General features: G+C 33.0%; 4 protein-coding genes across 4 annotated transcripts; 1 reads left to right on the top strand and 3 right to left on the bottom strand.

The window, feature by feature from the left end:
- Positions 1–814: 814 nt before the first annotated feature.
- LOC110688826 (40S ribosomal protein S3-3-like) lies at positions 815–3,733 on the top strand. The gene is made up of 5 exons (XM_021865582.1): positions 815–1,108; positions 1,200–1,371; positions 2,873–2,927; positions 3,010–3,141; positions 3,246–3,733. Exons 1-5 carry the CDS (start codon positions 931–933, stop codon positions 3,438–3,440), a joined length of 732 nt encoding a protein of 243 aa, XP_021721274.1. The 5' UTR covers positions 815–930; the 3' UTR covers positions 3,441–3,733.
- A 978-nt stretch (positions 3,734–4,711) lies between these two features.
- Positions 4,712–10,260, bottom strand: LOC110688825 (beta-glucosidase BoGH3B-like). The gene is made up of 10 exons (XM_021865581.1): positions 10,179–10,260; positions 9,285–9,543; positions 8,967–9,171; positions 8,744–8,834; positions 8,470–8,615; positions 6,960–7,203; positions 6,742–6,846; positions 6,436–6,618; positions 6,127–6,331; positions 4,712–5,434 (listed from the first exon to the last, which is right to left on the bottom strand). Exons 2-10 carry the CDS (start codon positions 9,505–9,507, stop codon positions 4,947–4,949), a joined length of 1,890 nt encoding a protein of 629 aa, XP_021721273.1. The 5' UTR covers positions 9,508–9,543; positions 10,179–10,260; the 3' UTR covers positions 4,712–4,946.
- A 531-nt stretch (positions 10,261–10,791) lies between these two features.
- On the bottom strand, positions 10,792–12,351 carry LOC110688881. Its single transcript, XM_021865641.1, has one exon. It carries the CDS (start codon positions 12,349–12,351, stop codon positions 11,065–11,067), a length of 1,287 nt encoding a protein of 428 aa, XP_021721333.1. The 3' UTR covers positions 10,792–11,064.
- Positions 12,352–12,991: 640 nt separating this feature from the next.
- Positions 12,992–14,101, bottom strand: LOC110688880 (glutathione S-transferase T3-like). The gene has a single exon (XM_021865640.1). It carries the CDS (start codon positions 14,099–14,101, stop codon positions 12,992–12,994), a length of 1,110 nt encoding a protein of 369 aa, XP_021721332.1.
- Between the last annotated feature and the right edge of the window lie 5,096 nt (positions 14,102–19,197).

Genomic DNA, 19,197 nt, shown 5'->3' with positions numbered 1-19,197 from the left:
AAACAATGTTCTTCAAGGTATACAAATTAAGTATGTTCTTTTTACTTGAATAATATGTTCTTAAATTTTAAATTTTGAATTTTTGAAATTTAAAAATGAAATTTTGAATTATATTTGGGTGAAAATAATTTTGGATAGAGAAATTCTTGATATCTAAATATTTTAAAATGTTTTGACATTAAATTTTTGGTAAAACTATATTAATTATTATCTGTTATTTTTTTAAAAACATCATTTATCATAAATTATTGTTTTCTTTATATTTTAGTAATATGTTCTTTTATGAATTTATGATGTTCTTTATAAGCGCATGGTACACCCGGGTATACGAACCACCAATTGTTTGCTTTTAATTTGTGTTGTTAGTTTCCTTTGTCAAAAAAAAAAGAAAAGAAAAACGGGTAAGTATTACCTGTGTTAATTTTTTGAGTATTTTTTATGAGATACTTTTTCCGTTCTTTTTTTATTGCACTATAGGAGGTTGACACAAGATTTTTGGTAGTGGAAAAAAAAATGAGAGAGAAAGGTAAAAATACAAGATTGTCCATGTGATGGTATACATAAACTAAATAATCATGTGTTGAAAAATAAGGGCATATTTGGTATTTGTAATGTGAACACAAGAATTTATTTTCCTAAAATAAAAATGGTGCAATATTTGTGATATTTTCTTAAATGGCAAGTGGTACAATATTAAAAAAATGGAGGAAATATAAAATATTCCAAAGTTCCAATAAAAAATTAACGGAGGTAGTAAATTTTCTTCCAATAACCTCAGAAAACCCTAATATTTATAACACCCCTCAAAGTCCGTAACCACAAGATCCAAATTTCTGCATCAACCTCACTTCAAATTAGGGTTTTAGATTTGTAGGGTTATATCATTTCCGCCTCTTTCTCACTCACTCTCTCCTCGGAGATCCTGCAATCATGGCGACCCAGATGAGCAAGAAGCGAAAGTTCGTCGCTGATGGTGTCTTCTACGCTGAACTCAACGAAGTTTTCACTCGTGAGCTTGCTGAAGATGGTTACTCTGGTGTCGAAGTTAGGGTTACTCCTATGCGCACTGAGATCATCATTAGAGCTACTCGTACCCAAAATGTTCTTGGTAATTCTAATTTCCCCCCTTTTTTTTAGGGTTTTCCATTACATTTGATTCATTTTTTTGCGATTTTGATTTGGGTTTTTGATTGGATTAGGTGAGAAGGGAAGAAGGATTAGGGAGCTGACCTCGGTTGTTCAGAAGAGGTTCAAGTTTCCAGAAAACACTGTTGAATTGTATGCTGAGAAGGTTAACAACAGGGGTCTTTGCGCTATTGCTCAGTGCGAGTCTCTTCGTTACAAGCTTCTCGGCGGTCTTGCTGTCAGAAGGTATATTAATCTTTAAACCTTTTTTTCCATTGAATTTTAGTTTTGATTCGTTTAAGTTATCAACTTTTGTGAGCATTGATTGATAATGTATTGTTTGATTGTTATTTAGGGAAAAATGAATAATTATGTAACTTGTTTCATGCTGAGATCCTGCAAAATGTGCTTATGAAATGGAATTTGATTTATCTTGAATTTTCCCGATTTTAAATTGTTGTATTGAACTTTTGTAATGAATTTATTTGTTAATGGGTTGATTAACATATTTGCTAAATATATGTAGCCTTGAATGTTTTTGTCAGAATTATGTAATTATTATGCTTTCTTTTTGTTGAGTTTCTGTTTGTTTAATGACAATGTAGCTGCCAAATTTGATTAATTTGCATTTGTTTGAATTTGCACTTTTAGATGGAGTAATATGATTAATTGTTTTGCTTTGTGTGATATGTGCATTGATTATGCTGTCTTCTTGTAGCCTGTTGTATGTTGTATAACTTGTATTGTCCATTTAAATATCATTCATTGAACATTAATTGTTGTCATCCATAAAGCAGATTGGTTCCTCTGTACCGGTTCTGTGTCGGAAGGTGACTAGATTAAACCATCCTCCATGCTATTATCCTCGTGAAATAAGTTGACTATTCACTTAAAACCTGCTAGAGGGCACATCTATTAAGCCAGCCTTAATAACTTGTTTTTTGGCTTTAATTTTGTATGAATAATTCATATATAGTGAGCTATTTTTTGTTCTAAATAATAGTGATTTGTTGTTAAGATGATGAATTTCTAATGTTCTGTATAAGGCCGTGTTGTATAATAAGTGTTTATACCCTTCAATAAAGGAATTAAAAACCGAAATCAATAGAAAGTACTCCGTATCTTAGAAGAACGATGTTTTGGCTCAATATTTGTATTTCAGTATTGTGATAGACTATCTTTAATATTTCTTGTTTATCTTGTTGCCAGTAATATGTACAGGGCTATATGCTTCTTAACTTTTGGATATGTGCATAAAGGATATGTCTAACTTTCATCTTTTGTTAATTGCTTGAATGTTGAAATGATGTTTTTCACCTAATGTCTTCTACAAAGCTAGTTGGTCTTTCTGTACCAATCTTGTGTCGGAAGTTGACTATATTGAAGCCCTTCTCTTTCATTCTCCTATTGAGATATGTTAGTTTTCATGTAGTAGTGTTAGTGAGGGCACAAGATATGGTTATTATTTCCTTGATTTCGTCCTTTTTTCTTTTTTACTCTAAAAAGATTTAGTCTTTGGAAGTGTCGCAGTGGTTTGCTTTATTGATGATGTGATTGATGTCTAAACAATTGGGGTGAACCCATCTGATCTAGTCTTTTCTGGTTTCTAGAATTGTTTGTTGTGTACTCTCCATGAAATAAAATTTCATCTTATGAATAATTCTCTCCTTAAACATGCAACAGTTTCTGGCTCTAAGATTTTTCCTAATTCTAATTTTTCTGGTGGGTGTATGATTGTCTCTTTCAGGGCATGTTATGGTGTTTTGAGATTTGTCATGGAAAGTGGTGCCAAGGGTTGTGAGGTCTGTTAATAGTCTCCTAGATTTACCCTTTATAGTTTGCATTTGGCTGTTCCTTTTAATTTACCTTTTGTTTTTTGAACAGGTCATTGTTAGTGGAAAATTGAGGGCACAGCGTGCTAAGTCCATGAAGTTCAAGGATGGATATATGATTTCCTCTGGTCAACCAGTTGTTGAGTACATTGACTCAGCTATCCGACACGTGCTTCTAAGACAGGTAATCTTGATGTGCAAAATATGAATTTTGTATGGGTTATCTTTTATATTTGTGGTGTGTCTTTTTGCTGATGTCTAATTTTGTTTTGTATTGGCTTAAAACAGGGAGTGCTCGGAATCAAGGTTAAGATCATGCTTGACTGGGATCCCAAGGGAAAGATTGGACCTCAAAAGCCTATCCCTGATGTTGTTGTCATCCTCCCACCAAAGGAAGATGATGTCTATGCTAGGGTTCCAGTTTTGGCGCCAGAAGTTGATCTTGTAGATTCCAGTGGACCAGTACCTGTTGCCGTTGCATAAGCAGATTCATTAGCCTAGTTTACAGTACCTGTGATCCTTATTTTAGGTTTTCTTGTTTCATGACAGCTTAATGTTCATCTTTCGCTGAATTTCAGCTAAGATTATACAAATGCGTCATGGAGCTATTACATGCTGTAATTTCAATACTTAATTTTGAAAAAAGTTCTTTGTTGGCTTTAAGTTTGGGAGGACACTTCACCTTAGTAGAAGAATATTTAGCCTGATGAGTACTTTCCCTGATTTTGTGCTTTCATCAGGAATTTATTTTTAATTTAATTCTTATTCAACCTAAATAAGAGTAAATACAGACCATGAAAAGTCCTAACAGCATCATGTATGAAAATTGTCATAGCTACCAAGCGATATCAGAATCGAGTCATAGCGGTAAAGTAGTCAATTAATGTTATCTTTCTGATCATCTTTGTTTATTATTTTGCTTCATTGTCTAAAAATTGGAGTGGCTGTTTGTGACATGGAAGGCTGAAACTAGCTCAACTTAGGATCAATATGAAGAGTAAGATTTTGTAAATTTGACTAAGGTTTTGATTGTGTGTTAATGAGTGAAAAAAATGCATATTTGTGCTGAAAAACTGGAACATTTTATTCCCTGAAACTGAGACTCTAAATTCTTTTCATAGCTTTGGCTGAAATACAGAGGTTAAGCCGTAATGTTCTAGTTTGTCTTTTTTCAGCTTTAGATTTCAGGAGTGCTAAAGCAGCAGAATCATTTAGGATGCAAGTAGAAAGTGTGAAAGAACGGATGCTATTCTACTGGGAGTGTTTGATATTTGTTGTTTAGTTGGATATGATACTGTGATTACTGTCCTCTTATTTTTGATTGATAGCAATATAGCATGGTGAAGCTTGCTGTCAAGTGTTTGAGAAGACGCGGAAATGGCGTGACCAGCATGTCTTCATTGGGATTTATACTTTCAGAGGATAATTGGACATATCTATGCCCTGGCTGCTTGTATGTACAGTATGGAGAAGCTGCAGTAAAGGTACATGTCATCTATACCTATAGTTTAAAAAATAGTCGAGATTGTTTAGTTTTATACTAATAGACATTCGTAGTTACTCTAAATCTGCAATAACAGTCCCGTTCTAAAAGCAAATTGTAGGAATCATTACATATAAAATTTGTGATAATTTGTATTTTGGATTGTAGGAATCATTTTTCTTAATTATTATTCTTTCATCACACTTTATTTGGGGTGAATTATTAGTCGAAGTCAAAGCGATTTAGAATGAGAAATATTAAAATAAAGCCGTGGACAATCAGAGTAAAGACACTCTAAAATTTCAGTAAAATAGAAAAAAAAATTAACACTTATACAAGTGTTGGGACATATATTTAAGAAAAAGGCCATGCTTCCCTTGTGAGTTGTGACATGGAAGATTTAGTTGACTGTGGTATATTATTCTCATTTCTCAATAACAATCACTAAACAATAAGATGGATCACTAGGATTGTAAATCAAGGCCTAAGGCTACCCTAGCTGAATTCTAGTATCCCTTGCTAGGCTTCGTGGTTAATCCGAATCCGAATGGGAAAAGTGGATCATAATGTGGATCACCTACATTCATAGGGAGTTGATCAACACTCTTGAACCAAGTTCTAGGGCTCTTCCCTGTGAAACCATAATCACCAAACAGAACATCAGCAACACCCTGACCCTCAGTTCCTGGTAGCCAAGCAGCTACAAGGGCATTCATCTTGGAAACATATGGCTCGATAACAACAGGCCTGCCTGAGATGACAATGACAACACACTTCACTGCCCCACATACATTTTTAATGGTGCTGTAGCCGGGGTCAGCTATCGTTAGATTCATGCTGTCACCGAATGTCTCAGCATAAGGGGGTTCGCCCACCACAACTATGGCATAGGAGAATTTGTTGGACTTGACAAAGTTGCTATCAGGGTTCTCTTTGTACACTACTTTTGTCTTTGGATCAACTGTGCTCTTAATGGCTGTAAGGATCGTGGTCCCTGATTACATTAAGTAAAATTGCGATTAGTCGCATGTCAAAAAAAGCTCATCAAACTACAAAGAAACAAGGAGTAATGCAGCACACTCAAATGCAATAAAACGCACAAGTGAAAGCATAAACAATCAACACTCTGATAACTACTCTACCGTCCAAGATGCTGTGTCGACTGCCTGATCATTTTTTACTCTGTAGAGTGCACTGATTGATCAATGGTTAATATAAAAACTTTTTGTGATTAATACTTCTTCAATGCTGAAACAGCTTAGATTTGTTTTAGCTCAAAATAAGTATATCTATTTACTGCATCCGGTCCAAATTACTCGCAACTTTAGAATATTTTATATCTCACAAATAATACCCCAAAGTTGCGAGTAATTTGGACCGGAGGTAGTATAAATATTTTTATACTTTATTAGTTAAAAAAAAAAAATAAGCAAGGGATCTTTCTATTGAGTGAAGGTCAAAGTCATCACCTCAAAATATTAAGTCAAAAGCATAGGGTACCTGAATCTGGCTAAATTAAAAAAAAAAAAAAAAAAAAAACCCGAAAATAAGGAACATGGAGAAAATTATTACATCCACATGGTTGAACTATTATAAAACTTGGTCTAAAATCAAAGCACATGTTATGGCTGTAGACTTGCAGGAATGTGATTAAAGAAATCGGCAGTGAAGTGCAGAAGATATTACCTTCAGTGAGGTTGTTTCCACTGAGTCCTTGCCATTCAATAGTCCATCCACCACATTGGTTACCCAGATTGTCAGCATGGCTTCCAGCAACAAGTATCTTCGGCGCTTTCTTAGGAAGAGGTAGCATTGGCTTATCACCTTCCTGCCCGTTCTTCAATAGCACCAGTGATTTCCTCACTGCTTCCCTTGCTATTTCTCGGTGTTCCTGTTTTATTCAGTGAATGACTAAGGGGTCGTTTGGCATATAATTTGATGTTTCATTGTACGAAGGACTTAACAAATGAATGTAAGCTTATTAGAAGTACAAACCTTACTTCCCAGCTGGTGGACTTGGCTGTTATCAGCCAATGGGTACTCGAATAAACCCATTTGAAACTTGACTCTTAGAATTCTATGTACTGCATCATCAATTCTGCTCATTGGGATTTGATTATCCTTTACTAGGGAGGTTAGGTTACTAATGAATTCTGTGTAGTTGTAAGGAACCATGATCTGCAATGTTTACAGATGAAATGTTGTCTTAGAACACAGTAAATGAAGATAATAGACAGGTTTTATGCCGTAAAATGCCAGAGTATATAGCAGAATTGATTTGAAAGCTGGAGTTATAATAACCATATCAATGCCGGCGTGAATGCCCTCTAGTACAGACTTTGGATAGTCAGCATGTGGCGGTGAAGTAATCCTGTCGAGGCCCTGCCAGTCGGATATAACAAATCCCTGCCATTGTTTGTGTTTAAGAATCAAGAGTAAGTAACTAGTTAAAATCTGAACAGAAATATGCATGGAAGAAGTTTTTGTTTGATCGGTTAGCTAGAGAAAAGAAAACATACCCTGAATTTCAGTGTGTTTTTAAGGAAACCAGTAATGAGATTATAATTAGAATGCATCTTAACACCATTCCAGCTGGAGTAAGAAACCATGACTGTAGATACACCACTGATAATTGCGTTGTAGTAGCCTGGCATGTGAGTGCTGAGCAACCCATGAAAGTCTATGACCGTGTTGTTCTCGTTGATCCCGTCTGTAGTGCCACCATCACCCACATAGTGCTTGGCACAAGCAGCAACCTTGTTCCTGAATTTAATTAGATCATCAAGCCATGTATAGCATGACAAACTCAAAATACATAAACCAAACTCAGCTATTTTTTTAAAACTTGAGTGATTAAATTATGTCTGATTGATTTCTTTGCTTGGTCTTCTTAATTGGAGGTAACAATACATATGATGTTATCCATCCATCACAATGCCTATACAAAGGCAATATCATAACCTGAAACGGTGGTATGTATCATTCATACTCTGATCAAATTATTTAGCTCTTATGTTATTTATGGGATCAACGAATCACAGATACAGTCATAAGAGATACACAATTACACAGTCTAGGAAAAAGATTATGCCGCGGTTGTTTCAGATTATCTATGTCCCTTCAGCCCTTCCAATTCAGTCACTACCTCACTGGCATAGCCCAGAATTCAACCATGACTTTTTTTTAAGCCATATGACATTTAGTGAGTTGATTGTGTTAATTATTCAAATAAACACTCTGTCAACCATGTTTCAGGATTTTGGTTCCCCAGACTTTAAGCAACTCGAGAAATTATTTATTTGCAAATTGAGCTCTTATAGTCGTATATATCAAGTGGTTTTACTCAACACATATAATCAAGTCACTGGTGGAATTGTGGTCCAGATCACTCCTGTCATGCCATCAATATAGGCTTCATCATTTGACCAATAAACCATAGTTTATTGCATCTGACATACTTTTTCAATCCACGTTTTCTAAACAATCAGAAAAGCATGCTAGTGGATCCAATCTCAATTAGCAATCATACTAGACTATGAGTACATTCCAAAATTTTGTTTCAACAAAGCGCTATTGTCTTCGTCCTATTTTATTTGCCTCATCTCCTTTTTAAAGCGTCTCAATTTACTTGTTCCATTTTGTTTACAATTGTGCTTAATTTTTTCTCTCAACCTTTTCACTTAAATTAAATCATGTGCAAATAATTACGGAGCAAGTAAATTGAGACAGACAAAGTAAACATCTAATACTTCCACAATATAATAATGTCTCATTTACTAATTGCAACAATCTAGAAAATTATTCTTTTTTTTTTTAAATAATTTTTCAGCCATAATTTATTTTTTTGAAACATTTTCAGCCATAATTTAAAATATACACTATTAAGATAAGGTTGTTACTTGTTAGTAATAGATAAGACATTTGGGAAAGAGTAATGTTGCAGATAAGTTAAGATAGTATAGAAAATTCATCTTCTAAAGTCAGTGAACCAAAAATTCTGTAACAGAAATATGAAAAGGAAGAACTTACTGTCCACCAACAAAGGGTACACCCTTTCTTGAGTTGTGTGGGATTTCACCCTGTAAACCTGGTATAATCTCAGTCATTTTTTGGACTATTTTTGGATCTTCACTATAACTCTCATAACATCTTCCCCATCTTGGATCTCTGCATACCTGTTTAATAGTGTATAATGTATAGTTATATAATTGAATGAATATCTGAATATTATTGCTAATTTGAATCTACCTATTACTCTGAAATTATCATTTATTACTGTTTTGCTGTTACTGATCAAACATACCGCGATACAAGGTGCAAAAACATAAGGAATTCCGGTAGCTCTAACTTCCAATGCAGTTGCAGCACCAATTCTCTTAACAAGTTCAGGGTCCCTGATTCATACATACATAGAAAATTCATAGCAATGTATAATATGATTCAGGCACGCACAAAAACACAAAAAAAAAAACTCGTAGCTACTCTCTTCGTTCCATAATTAGTTAACATCTTCTATTTTGGATTACCTAGTAGCACCCAATCCAACATTGTGAGGGAAAACAGTGGCCTTGTAGACATTGTTGTGACCATGAACAGCATCAATCCCATAAATCATAGGAATACCGAGGCGAGTAGAGAGAGATCCTTGTTGGAACTCATTCACCATTTTGATCCAAGTCTCAGCAGAGGCCTGTGGAGCAGGAACACTCCCTCCTCCACTTAGTACACTCCCTTCAATATCGAACCACACCAAAATTCAACGTACTTTAGACATCGAAAAAATAACAAACATTCTAAAACACAATAGAAATTAGCTATATCATGTCAAATGTTGTGTAATTTACCAATGAAGTACTTGCTCATGACATCGCCGGAGGCTACACTCCTTTCAATCTGAGTCATTTGGCCAATCTTTTCCTCGAGTGTCATACGACCCATAAGATCACGAGTTCGAGCATTGATTGGTTGCTTTGGATCTTTGTATTTCACATAATCTGCATTTGCTGAAGTTGTGCAGCAACATATAGACAGCAAAATTGCCACCCAATAAATGGGATGCATTGCCATTTTGCTAATTTAAAGAAGCCTTCTTTTTCTTGTTCCCTTCAAATAAACAATGTAACAAATATTTGAGCTAAAATCATATGTAAAATGATGCATAAATATACATAAACTTGGATTTCTATATAATTTTTTTTTAAAAAATCTCATTTGACAATTTAATGTTCCCACGATTTCCCATCCCACATTGTCTGCATAAACCAACAAAATATCTTGTAAAATACCTTACAATAATGATATGGGACCATATACTATAATGAATATGTTACGCGGCTTACGCCCACATAAAATCATGCATTAAATCAAAACAACTAAGGGAATCAAAATTATGAGACAAATTAGGTACCACTCTTCCATTATTTCCATTATGAAACCTCGAACACTATTATAACTCGTGTTATAGACATAATTCCGTTTCAGGTCTTAAGTACCACCCGCTAATCCAGCTAATGGGATATCCGTGGACACTAAACTGTTATACTCTGTAAAACTAGTAAATCATCCTAACAAACTATATCATATGCAATAAATTCAGCAGCTAGCAATGCAAATTAGTACTTGTATGAGACAAAAGAACCAAGTATAATTATAAGCATTAAAAACATGTACAATATTGTACATTCTACTTAAAACTTTGAGTAATGCTTAATTAAAAACTGTAGTTATCAAGAACTTACAAAAGAGAGAACTTTCTGGCTTACAAAATACAAAGAAAGTAGATGAGAGAAAGAGAGAGGAGTTGAATGAGAAGTGAATAATAGTGAGTTGGAATGACATATATGTATTTATAGAAAGTCAGATTTTCTTACGTGCTTCCTCGTCTGATTTGATTACTGTTGAAAGGTCCAAAATAAGGAATTATATTATCTTTAGTGACACCTACATACATGTGACTTAGATTAATTATATCCAAATTATTTTATCATAAATGTGTTCTACAATTTCTATATTTTATTGCCGTCAACATTTTCTAATAATTGGTCATTCTTATCCTTATATAAATTATTTTGCTTGCTCGTTAATTATGGATCTTGATCGCCCCCTTTTATGGTAAGTGTAATCAATAATGCATTGTTTCTTATATGGTAGTTCTTATTCTCTCTCTTGTTCCACATCATCATAAATTCTTATTAAGCTCCACCCTTCATATACCCAAAGAAATGCACTAGGTTTTAATACTATATCTTAATCTCTCTCTTCTTTCTCTCTCTTACTTTTAATAATTGCTCCATCATTATTATATTTGTCCAACAACACTTTTTTTTTTGAGGAACACTTTTATTATTATTATTATTATTATTATTATTATTGCTGCTGCTACTACTACTAGTATATATGCTTGTTTTTTTAATTATTGTTTTTTGGTATTAAACAACATACAAATGTATTGTTAAATATGAGTTATATAATGTACTTAAAAAAAATTGGCATTAATATTGAATATGGAGATAAGAACTTTTGCATACAATAACACATTAACAATAGTAAAAAAAACATAAACACAATTAAAAGAGAAAAAGAAATACATTCAGAAATTAAAATTAATATGAATAAAAATACATTTTATTCCTCACCATCATGACCAAACCGATCCCAGATATGTTCCATTAAGTCATCTCGCAATTGAATATGGGTTTCCGTATTTCGTACTCTCATCCTATTCCTTAGGTATGTTTGCATATCGGCACGCCAACGTACATTATAATTAGTTGGCGAGTCATCATCATTTTCTGCTTGATCAAACTGCCTAAAATCTCCATACTCTTCATTGTGAAGGTAACCTTGTCGTTCATCTTCAACAATCATGTTATGCAATATGATACAAGCTATCATTATTTTTTGCACAACTTCTATTTTCCATATTAGTGCCGGGTTTCGTATTATAGCAAATCTAGCCTGGAGAACTCCAAAAGCACGCTCAACATCTTTTCGTACCGACTCTTGGCGTTGCGAAAATAATTTTGCTTTTCGACCTTGTGGAAGTCGAAATGCTTGCACAAAAGTTGCCCATTCTGGATATATACCATCTGCTAGGTAATATCCCATATTGTATTGGTGACCATTTACTTCAAAATTGACTGGTGGGGCTCTTCCTTCAAAAATATCATTAAAAACTGGAGATCGATTTAGTACATTGATGTCGTTTGATGAGCCCGGAACTACAAAAAAAGCATGCCAAATCCATAAATCTGCCGATGCAACTGCTTCTAATATTATTGTAGATTTACCATCTCGACCTTGAAATTGTCCTTGCCAAGCAGTTGGACAATTTTTCCACTCCCAATGCATACAATCTATACTTCCCAACATGCCTGGGAATCCACGCACCTCTCCAATGTGCAATAGCCTTTGTAAGTCTTCTTCATTTGGCTTCCTCAAATACACGTCTTGAAACTCGGCAATTATAACATCAACAAATCTACTTAAGGCATTGAGTGAGCTTTTCTCACTAATTCTAACATACTCATCGATTTGGTCAGCTGCTACTCCATATGCCAATAATCTCATAGCTGCAGTGCATTTTTGTAGTGGTGAAAAACCGGGCTTACCAACTGCATCATATTTTTGTTGAAACCATGGATCGCGTTGTTGGACTCTTTCAACTATATGCATAAATAACGACCTTTTCATCCTAAACCTCCGTCGAAATTGATCATCAGTATATACTGGATTCTCAGCAAAATAATCTAAGAATAACCGGTTGTGACCGGCAACACGATATCTTGGTCGATTGGGAGAACGATTCTTCCTCTGCCTTTGAGAAGTGGAACTCCTTCTAGTGAGCTCGGTAACAGTTTCAGCAACAATTTGATTGCGATGTGGCATTTCCATTACCCAATTACGAGCCATTTGCCATTTGTCGGACTTGTGAACGGGGGTTTGGATTTTCATGATCTAAGCTTGCAGAGCTTGAACTTGAACTTGAACTAGAAGCCATAATTATTTTTGAAGATACTGCGTATTGAAATTTTTGTGAAATAAGAGAGGAATTGAATTGTAAGTTGTGTAAACATTAATGTACAAGGTGTTATTATATAGATTTGAAAAGTTAAAGATGCTTGTAAATAATTGATGTGCCATGAAAGACACGTGACACACCATGCATTGTCACACAAAAGTCATATTATATCAATACAATGCTATTGATGTTGGCAGAAGAGCTCTGAGTACATCGATAATTCACCTGCAAAAGAAAATGCCTCAAAATTATTTATGTACGTGGTTTTTGACTCATGTTTCAGCATGTTTGTACTATTTGGTCTTTTGTCGTTTTAAAATTACAAACATAAGCATGTTTTTTTTGTTTTTTCAATACAACATAACGAATAAGATTAAGAATTACACTGATACGATTAAGAATTACACTGATACAATTAAGAATTATGCTGATACGATTAACTAATATCATTAACTAGTAGTAATTAAACATAACAACTATTGATAAACTACAATTACATTAAATTAACAATGATGTTTAAAAATAAAGTCATTACATGGTCATTAATTCGTCCCACAACTTATTTTTACGAGCTTCATCTTCCTCTGATAAAGTATCTTGACTTAGTAATGCTTGTAGTAGTTGATATTTTAATTCCTGTTCTTTCATGATTTGGGCTTGTCTTTTTCTTTCCTCTCTAATTCGTTCAACCTCAACGAACTCCTTCACTGCCTTTGCAGTTTCTTCGTTTGAATGTTGTACACTTGCAAGTTTCTCTTGCAAAGGATCAACAACATCAGTTGCCTTCATCTTCAATTTCCTTTTTGCTGCCTTTTGACCCCCTGGTCGTGTTAGGGGGTTAGCACTTTGTGGTGTTCTTTCTGCAGATGACGAAGAAAAATTTCTACTTTCGTCTAGTCTTGATCTTTTTTCACTCCCCTCACTTCCTCCAGATTGATTGATACCACTTGGAGTTTGATAATTTGGAGGATCAAATAAGGGTGTTGATGAATCGGTGGTGTACACAAATGCATTCATAAATTTAGGTTGGTTTTTTAATCTTTCATATGCAAAGTCAAACTTAAAATCTTCTTCCATATCAGAATAATAAATTGCGTTAGCTTCATTAGTGACATCTAAAGTGCACTCACCGCTTTTATTTCGTTGTTTGCATAGATCAACACATGCTGCATATTTTGCAACTGCAGGTCGTATTTTTTGCCAGCGACACTTGAGTTGTTGAAGTTCTCTTGGTCTTCCCCCACTACGATGCTTGTTGTAGTAGTCTACTATCTTACTCCAAAATGCTTCACCGGTTTGATTAGTACCATTTACTTTATCAGGAGCATAATTGAGCCATCCACTAATTAAAAGGTTATCTTGGGCCTTATTCCAAGATATCCTCCTCCCTTTACCACTTGAAATTGTTGGTGTTGGTTCATCATTATCACCTTCATTTTCTTCTTCTGCCACAGAATTAATGTTAATGTTACTAAGAGATACACCGGATCCCGAACCTCCACAACCATGATTAACCACATCCTCACCTTCAGATTCCCCGACACTTGACAAATTTGTACCATTTAACATATTTGTAAAATAATTTGAAGAATTTTGAGTGGAGTATGGGGAAAAAGATGAAGTTGAAATGTTATTCCCCATGTTTTGGTGATGGTTAATAGAAGGATGAAAATTAGGATTTATATTTGGATTTACTTGAAAATTTGGGTTTATTGGGTAGTTTGGATTGGTGGGAAAATTTGGATTATTGGGATAATTTTAATAAGTGGGGTAATTTTGATTGTTTGGATAATATTGAAGATTTTGATCATCCATTATGTAATTTGGATTTGTAGGGTAATTTATATTTGTTGTGTAGTTGGGTAATCTATAATTTGGATTATTTTTATCCATGTTGAGAAATATATATTAATTATGAAAGGAAAAATTTTTTACAAAAAATTGAAGTATGGTAATTTTGGTGATCAAGTTATCTACTTTTATATTGTAAAAACAAATTAAATAACCGTTACATATTAATATTACATTGTTAAAAAAATTTCAACTTAAATTCTTTTTTTTAAAAAAAGGTGATTTACATGCATGCATTCAGTAAAAGAACCGTTGGAGCTCTTTTGCATGCATGCATTTGCCATGTGTAAATGTTGGAGGCTTTCTGCATTTATCTGAATTTGCTCTGCCAAAATGCAGAGTTTCGGTGGATATTTTTATCAAAACGCACATACATTATAGTGGCACCCATGTCGTTTAATGCCAACTCATCACCAGTTCTTATTTTCAAGACCCATTGCTTATTTCAGAATCCCTTAACACAATTTCTAAATTAGAAACTCCCATTTCTCACCTAAGAACTAGCTCTTATATTTTCTCTCTCCTTAAGAACCACCTAAGAACCCCCCATTATTGATGCTCTAAATCCGAAGTGTCATACTTCATTTTTTTTAAATGCTAGCAGTCTAGCACTATATAATATTTTTGCTTTACACGGAGTACTAATTTTTATCATATATGAGTATATGACGGCATGATGCTCTATCGCCTTTTTATTTCAAATTACTTGCAAAGTTGTAATATTTTGTCTATTTACACTATTCACACACCTCATTTTTATTTTTCCTCTTTTGATAATATTTGAAAGCAAATGTTTGTATGTAAGATGATAACTTTACAATCAGTGAATTCAACATAGCAATCCCATAATCAATCAAATCACAATTTTCCCCATTATCATAAGATTTTATTCTTCACTATCAATCTTCCCATCAGCAAATCTACAATACGGAGTACCTAATTAATTTATAAAAATATTCCCTTTTTTACAAGATTTATAAAAATATTCCTTTGAATATCATTGCTCACTCATTTATTGTATACAAATATTCGAGAGATTGTTAATTTTATTATATACACCGGGTGTACAATACACCTAAAGATATTTGTGCTGTTAATTTTATATGATAAAATAAGCAATAATCATCGAAATGAGCCAATAAGACCCTTGAGTGCACCGTACACCCGAGTACACATAATAATTTCTACAATATTCACCTTCTATTCTTTTTACGTGCACTATCTCACGATTCTTTTTGTCCTTAGTATTTAAAAACTCATAAGATTTTAATATTTAATGATGTAAATTATTTTAATGCATAACTCACGGATCATGTGATAGAAAAAAACTATACTCGATCTATACTTAGTATTTAAAAACAAAAACCAAAGTTGTCAAATGTCCTCCTCTCCCTTTACTTTTCTCTAGAATCATTCTATTTTCTTATCTTTACATAAAACTTTTCCATCTCCCCGCTTTATTTCTAATTTTCTCAATAGATCTTTATATTCTATAACCTCCACTAAATCAACAATTGATTTTGTTAACCTTCTCCTCTTCTCCCTCTATCTTTCAATTCCATTTAATCACATTAGTCATTTAATTCATTAACCCTTTATGTTCCCCAATCTGTTATATAAATACATAATTTCAATGAAGTTTTTTTCGAAAAATATTGTGTAGAACGGACTCACGTGAGTCCGTTATAATAATCGACCCTCGCTCGGCCCGTTTATTTAAAGTTTAGCTCGTGCACGGCCCGAACTTTAAATAACCATGATTTATTTATTTATTTTTTTTGAAAAAAAAATATCAAAACTAGCGTTCTGCCTTCCTTCTTCTTCTCACCCACGTTTTCTGCATTCTCACTCCATTTTTAATAGTTACACTCTATTACTATGGACTTAACTTCACGTTTCCGAATTATTCGCATCACTACTTCATTTTCTAGCTTTAAATTTATTTGCATGTATTTATGTTTTACTTCTTCTATATAAACCCTAACATTCGTCATTTTCGATTCCATTAATGTCTCACATTCCGTCGATTAAAGATTCTTCTCCGTTAAAAGTTTACCTTAAACAAACTAAACAAGCACGAAAATGGGAGAAGACAATGAAAGATGTATTATATTCCAGTTATTTTTTAAGTTATGCTCTTTTTTTAAAAATTTATTTTTATAAGTTATTATTTCGTTTTGTAGGATCGATTCAGAACCTCCATTGAAGAAGCGTGGTCCTAAACTTGGTTCTAAACGAAGTCGAGCTGTTAGGTGTGAAATTATATTCTATTTATTTCGCAAAAAACATAGCATTCTGAACTTGTTGTTTCATATAGAATCTTTTTTCTTGGGAAACATACATATCTGGTTATTATATTGTAATTTGATAATAGATTATTTTTGTCAGGATTATCTTGTTCTTGTTTTGCCCTTTGGTGTGGATATGGTTGTGTCACTATTCATAATGCTATATCATGATGTGAATACTTAAGAGTTTTGCATTTAATATTTTTAAGTCAGAAATAAGATTATTATTTTTAGGAATTAGATATTATTAGCCAGGATTTAGGATGGTTTAGCTAGATATTAGGTAGTTCACTTAAGGTATTGGTGTATTTTAGTTAGACATATTATTCTAAAAGTCAGAAATTAGCAAGTTTTAGTTAGATATTAGCTTATTTATATCAGGGATCGGTCTATGTTTATCAGGCATAAAAAAATTAAATAGTTAATTGATGATGTGAATACTAAGAGTTTTGCATTTAACAATTATAAGCTAGAAATAAGATTATTATAATCAGGAATTAGCATGCTTTATTAAGATATTAGATAATTTAATTAAGTTATTGGTGCATTTTAGTCTGCTATAACATTTTAAAATTCAGAAATTAGCAAGTTCAAGTCAGAAATAAGATTAATATAATTGAGAATTAAATATTATTAGTCAGGAATTAGAATGGTTAAAAAATTCATCTCAGGTATTGGTGTATTTTAGTCGGGAATAACAATTTAAACGTCAGAAATTAGCACGTATTAGTCAGATATTAGATAACTTATATCAGTTATTGGTGTATGTTTATCAAGCATAAAAATATTTAATAGTCTTTGATTTTACTTAGAGGGGTTGTCAGTACTTTGTGATTTGGATAAAGATATTTAAAATAATGATATGTTTATTAGGAATAAGATTATTTTGGTCAGAAATGATTTATTTTTGTCAGCAAAAAGATATTTATTCTCATAAATAAGATACTATTATCATGAATAACATAATTATTATCATGAATAAGAATGTTTTAGATAGCTCTCAATTTTAATGTGATTTTTTTACTTTTCAAATTTGCAGTTTTTTTTACTGAAGATGATATTGAAGACTTAGAACTTGGTAATAAATCTGGTCCTAATCATCTTTGTCAAATTCTGGAAGATTTAAGTGATCAGCAAAAGAAGGATGTAAAAGAAATTGGTTTTGGTGGGTTGCTAAATATGAAATTGAAGGATAATATTAACAATCAGTTGCATGGTTATATAGTAACTCATTATAATCCCAAGGCAAGAAATCTGATTGTTGGTAAAAAGGAACATGCCATTCATATTGATAGTTCTGATATTGCTGATGTTTTGGGTATTCCTTATATTGATGTACGTACCCATGAAAGAGATTTAAATAAACAAGAAAGGCTTTAATCCTGATGACATTTTGAAGTTAGAGTGGAGGAAGTTTTGGGTTTGGATATAGAAGAAGAATTGGAAAAAGGAAATGAATATGAAACTAACAAGAAAAAGAAGAGGAAAACTGGTGATGAATCTGAAAAAGGTATTCAAAGTAAGAAGAAGGAATATGAAAGAGCAGCTCAAAGTAAGAAGAAGAAGACATATGTCAATTTTCTTACTTATCAAGCATTGTTTGAGAAATATAGGGGGGAGCTTATGAATTCAAGAGACTATTATGTTTGCTGTATCTAATTTTTTTGCTCCAATTGGTGATAAGTCCCCCAATTTTAAAATCATCAAGTCTTTGGAAGATGTACGTTTCATAAAGACTAACAACTAGGCTAGTTATGTGATGGATTGGTTATGTACATTAATAACAGAGTTTCAGGCTTTTGTTTTGAAGAAGAAGGCAGGAGAAGAATTGAAAACTAAATCAAAACAAGTAAATGGCTGTTTGGTTGCCTTTGTAATTGCTTTTTTGCAAAAGTTTAGTTTGGGACCACTTTAGATAGGAAGCCATTTGTAATGAATTGGTCATGTGAAACTCCGAATGAGAGGATTAAAGCCGTTGTTGAAAATATTGATTACGATACTATGAAATTGTATCCTCAGACATTACCATTGCAGTATGCCGGGAAAAGTGAACAGGAGCTTCTAAAATCTTTTCAGTTGGATAACATTGAGTTTAAACGTGAAGATACTGATGATGATGAAGATTCTGGTGAAAATAAGGAAGGTTAGGTGTACAATCTGCCCCCATTGATTTGAAAGCTGAAGATGACCAAGCTAGATATGTCATGTACATGATTCCTAAATAGTACCCCACTGATGATGAGATTGATAAAATGGATATTGATGTAAGTTTAAAATCTCATCTTTTTATTAATTTATTAAAGCTTTTGATTCAAGAATTCATACTGTATAACCTGTTGTTATGTACTAACTCTTTTTGTCAGTAATTTAGTGATTAATATAATATGAATGAGGTTTAATTGCAGTCAGAAATTAGTTTAGTTTTATCAGGAGTAAGAAATTTAATATCAGAAAATAAATTAAGACACTCAATATTAATATTATAAGTCAGAAATTAGATTACTTTCATTGTGAATATGAGAATTTTGGTCAGGAATATGAGAGTTTTGGTCAGGAATGAAATTCTTTTAGTCAGGAAATAACTTATATCTCAATTAG

Source organism: Chenopodium quinoa, unplaced genomic scaffold (assembly GCF_001683475.1).
Source record: "Chenopodium quinoa cultivar QQ74 unplaced genomic scaffold, ASM168347v1, whole genome shotgun sequence".
NCBI classification, from domain to species: Eukaryota; Viridiplantae; Streptophyta; class Magnoliopsida; order Caryophyllales; family Amaranthaceae; genus Chenopodium; species Chenopodium quinoa.
Note: the sequence above shows the minus strand (reverse complement) of the source record. Positions and strands in the feature narration are given on the sequence as shown.

Excerpts from the sequence above, each read along its gene's own strand:
- LOC110688826 (XM_021865582.1), top strand. The coding sequence starts at position 931 with ATGGCGACCCAGATGAGCAAGAAGCGAAAGTTCGTCGCTGATGGTGTC. Across the intron at positions 1,109-1,199 it reads TCGTACCCAAAATGTTCTTG|GTGAGAAGGGAAGAAGGATT; the intron begins GTAATTCTAATT and ends TGATTGGATTAG. Across the intron at positions 1,372-2,872 it reads GGCGGTCTTGCTGTCAGAAG|GGCATGTTATGGTGTTTTGA; the intron begins GTATATTAATCT and ends TGTCTCTTTCAG.
- LOC110688825 (XM_021865581.1), bottom strand. The coding sequence starts at position 9,507 with ATGGCAATGCATCCCATTTATTGGGTGGCAATTTTGCTGTCTATATGT. Across the intron at positions 8,616-8,743 it reads TTTTTGCACCTTGTATCGCG|GTATGCAGAGATCCAAGATG; the intron begins GTATGTTTGATC and ends ACTATTAAACAG. Across the intron at positions 5,435-6,126 it reads TGGAAACAACCTCACTGAAG|GGACCACGATCCTTACAGCC; the intron begins GTAATATCTTCT and ends TAATGTAATCAG.
- LOC110688881 (XM_021865641.1), bottom strand. The coding sequence starts at position 12,351 with ATGGCTCGTAATTGGGTAATGGAAATGCCACATCGCAATCAAATTGTT.
- LOC110688880 (XM_021865640.1), bottom strand. The coding sequence starts at position 14,101 with ATGGGGAATAACATTTCAACTTCATCTTTTTCCCCATACTCCACTCAA.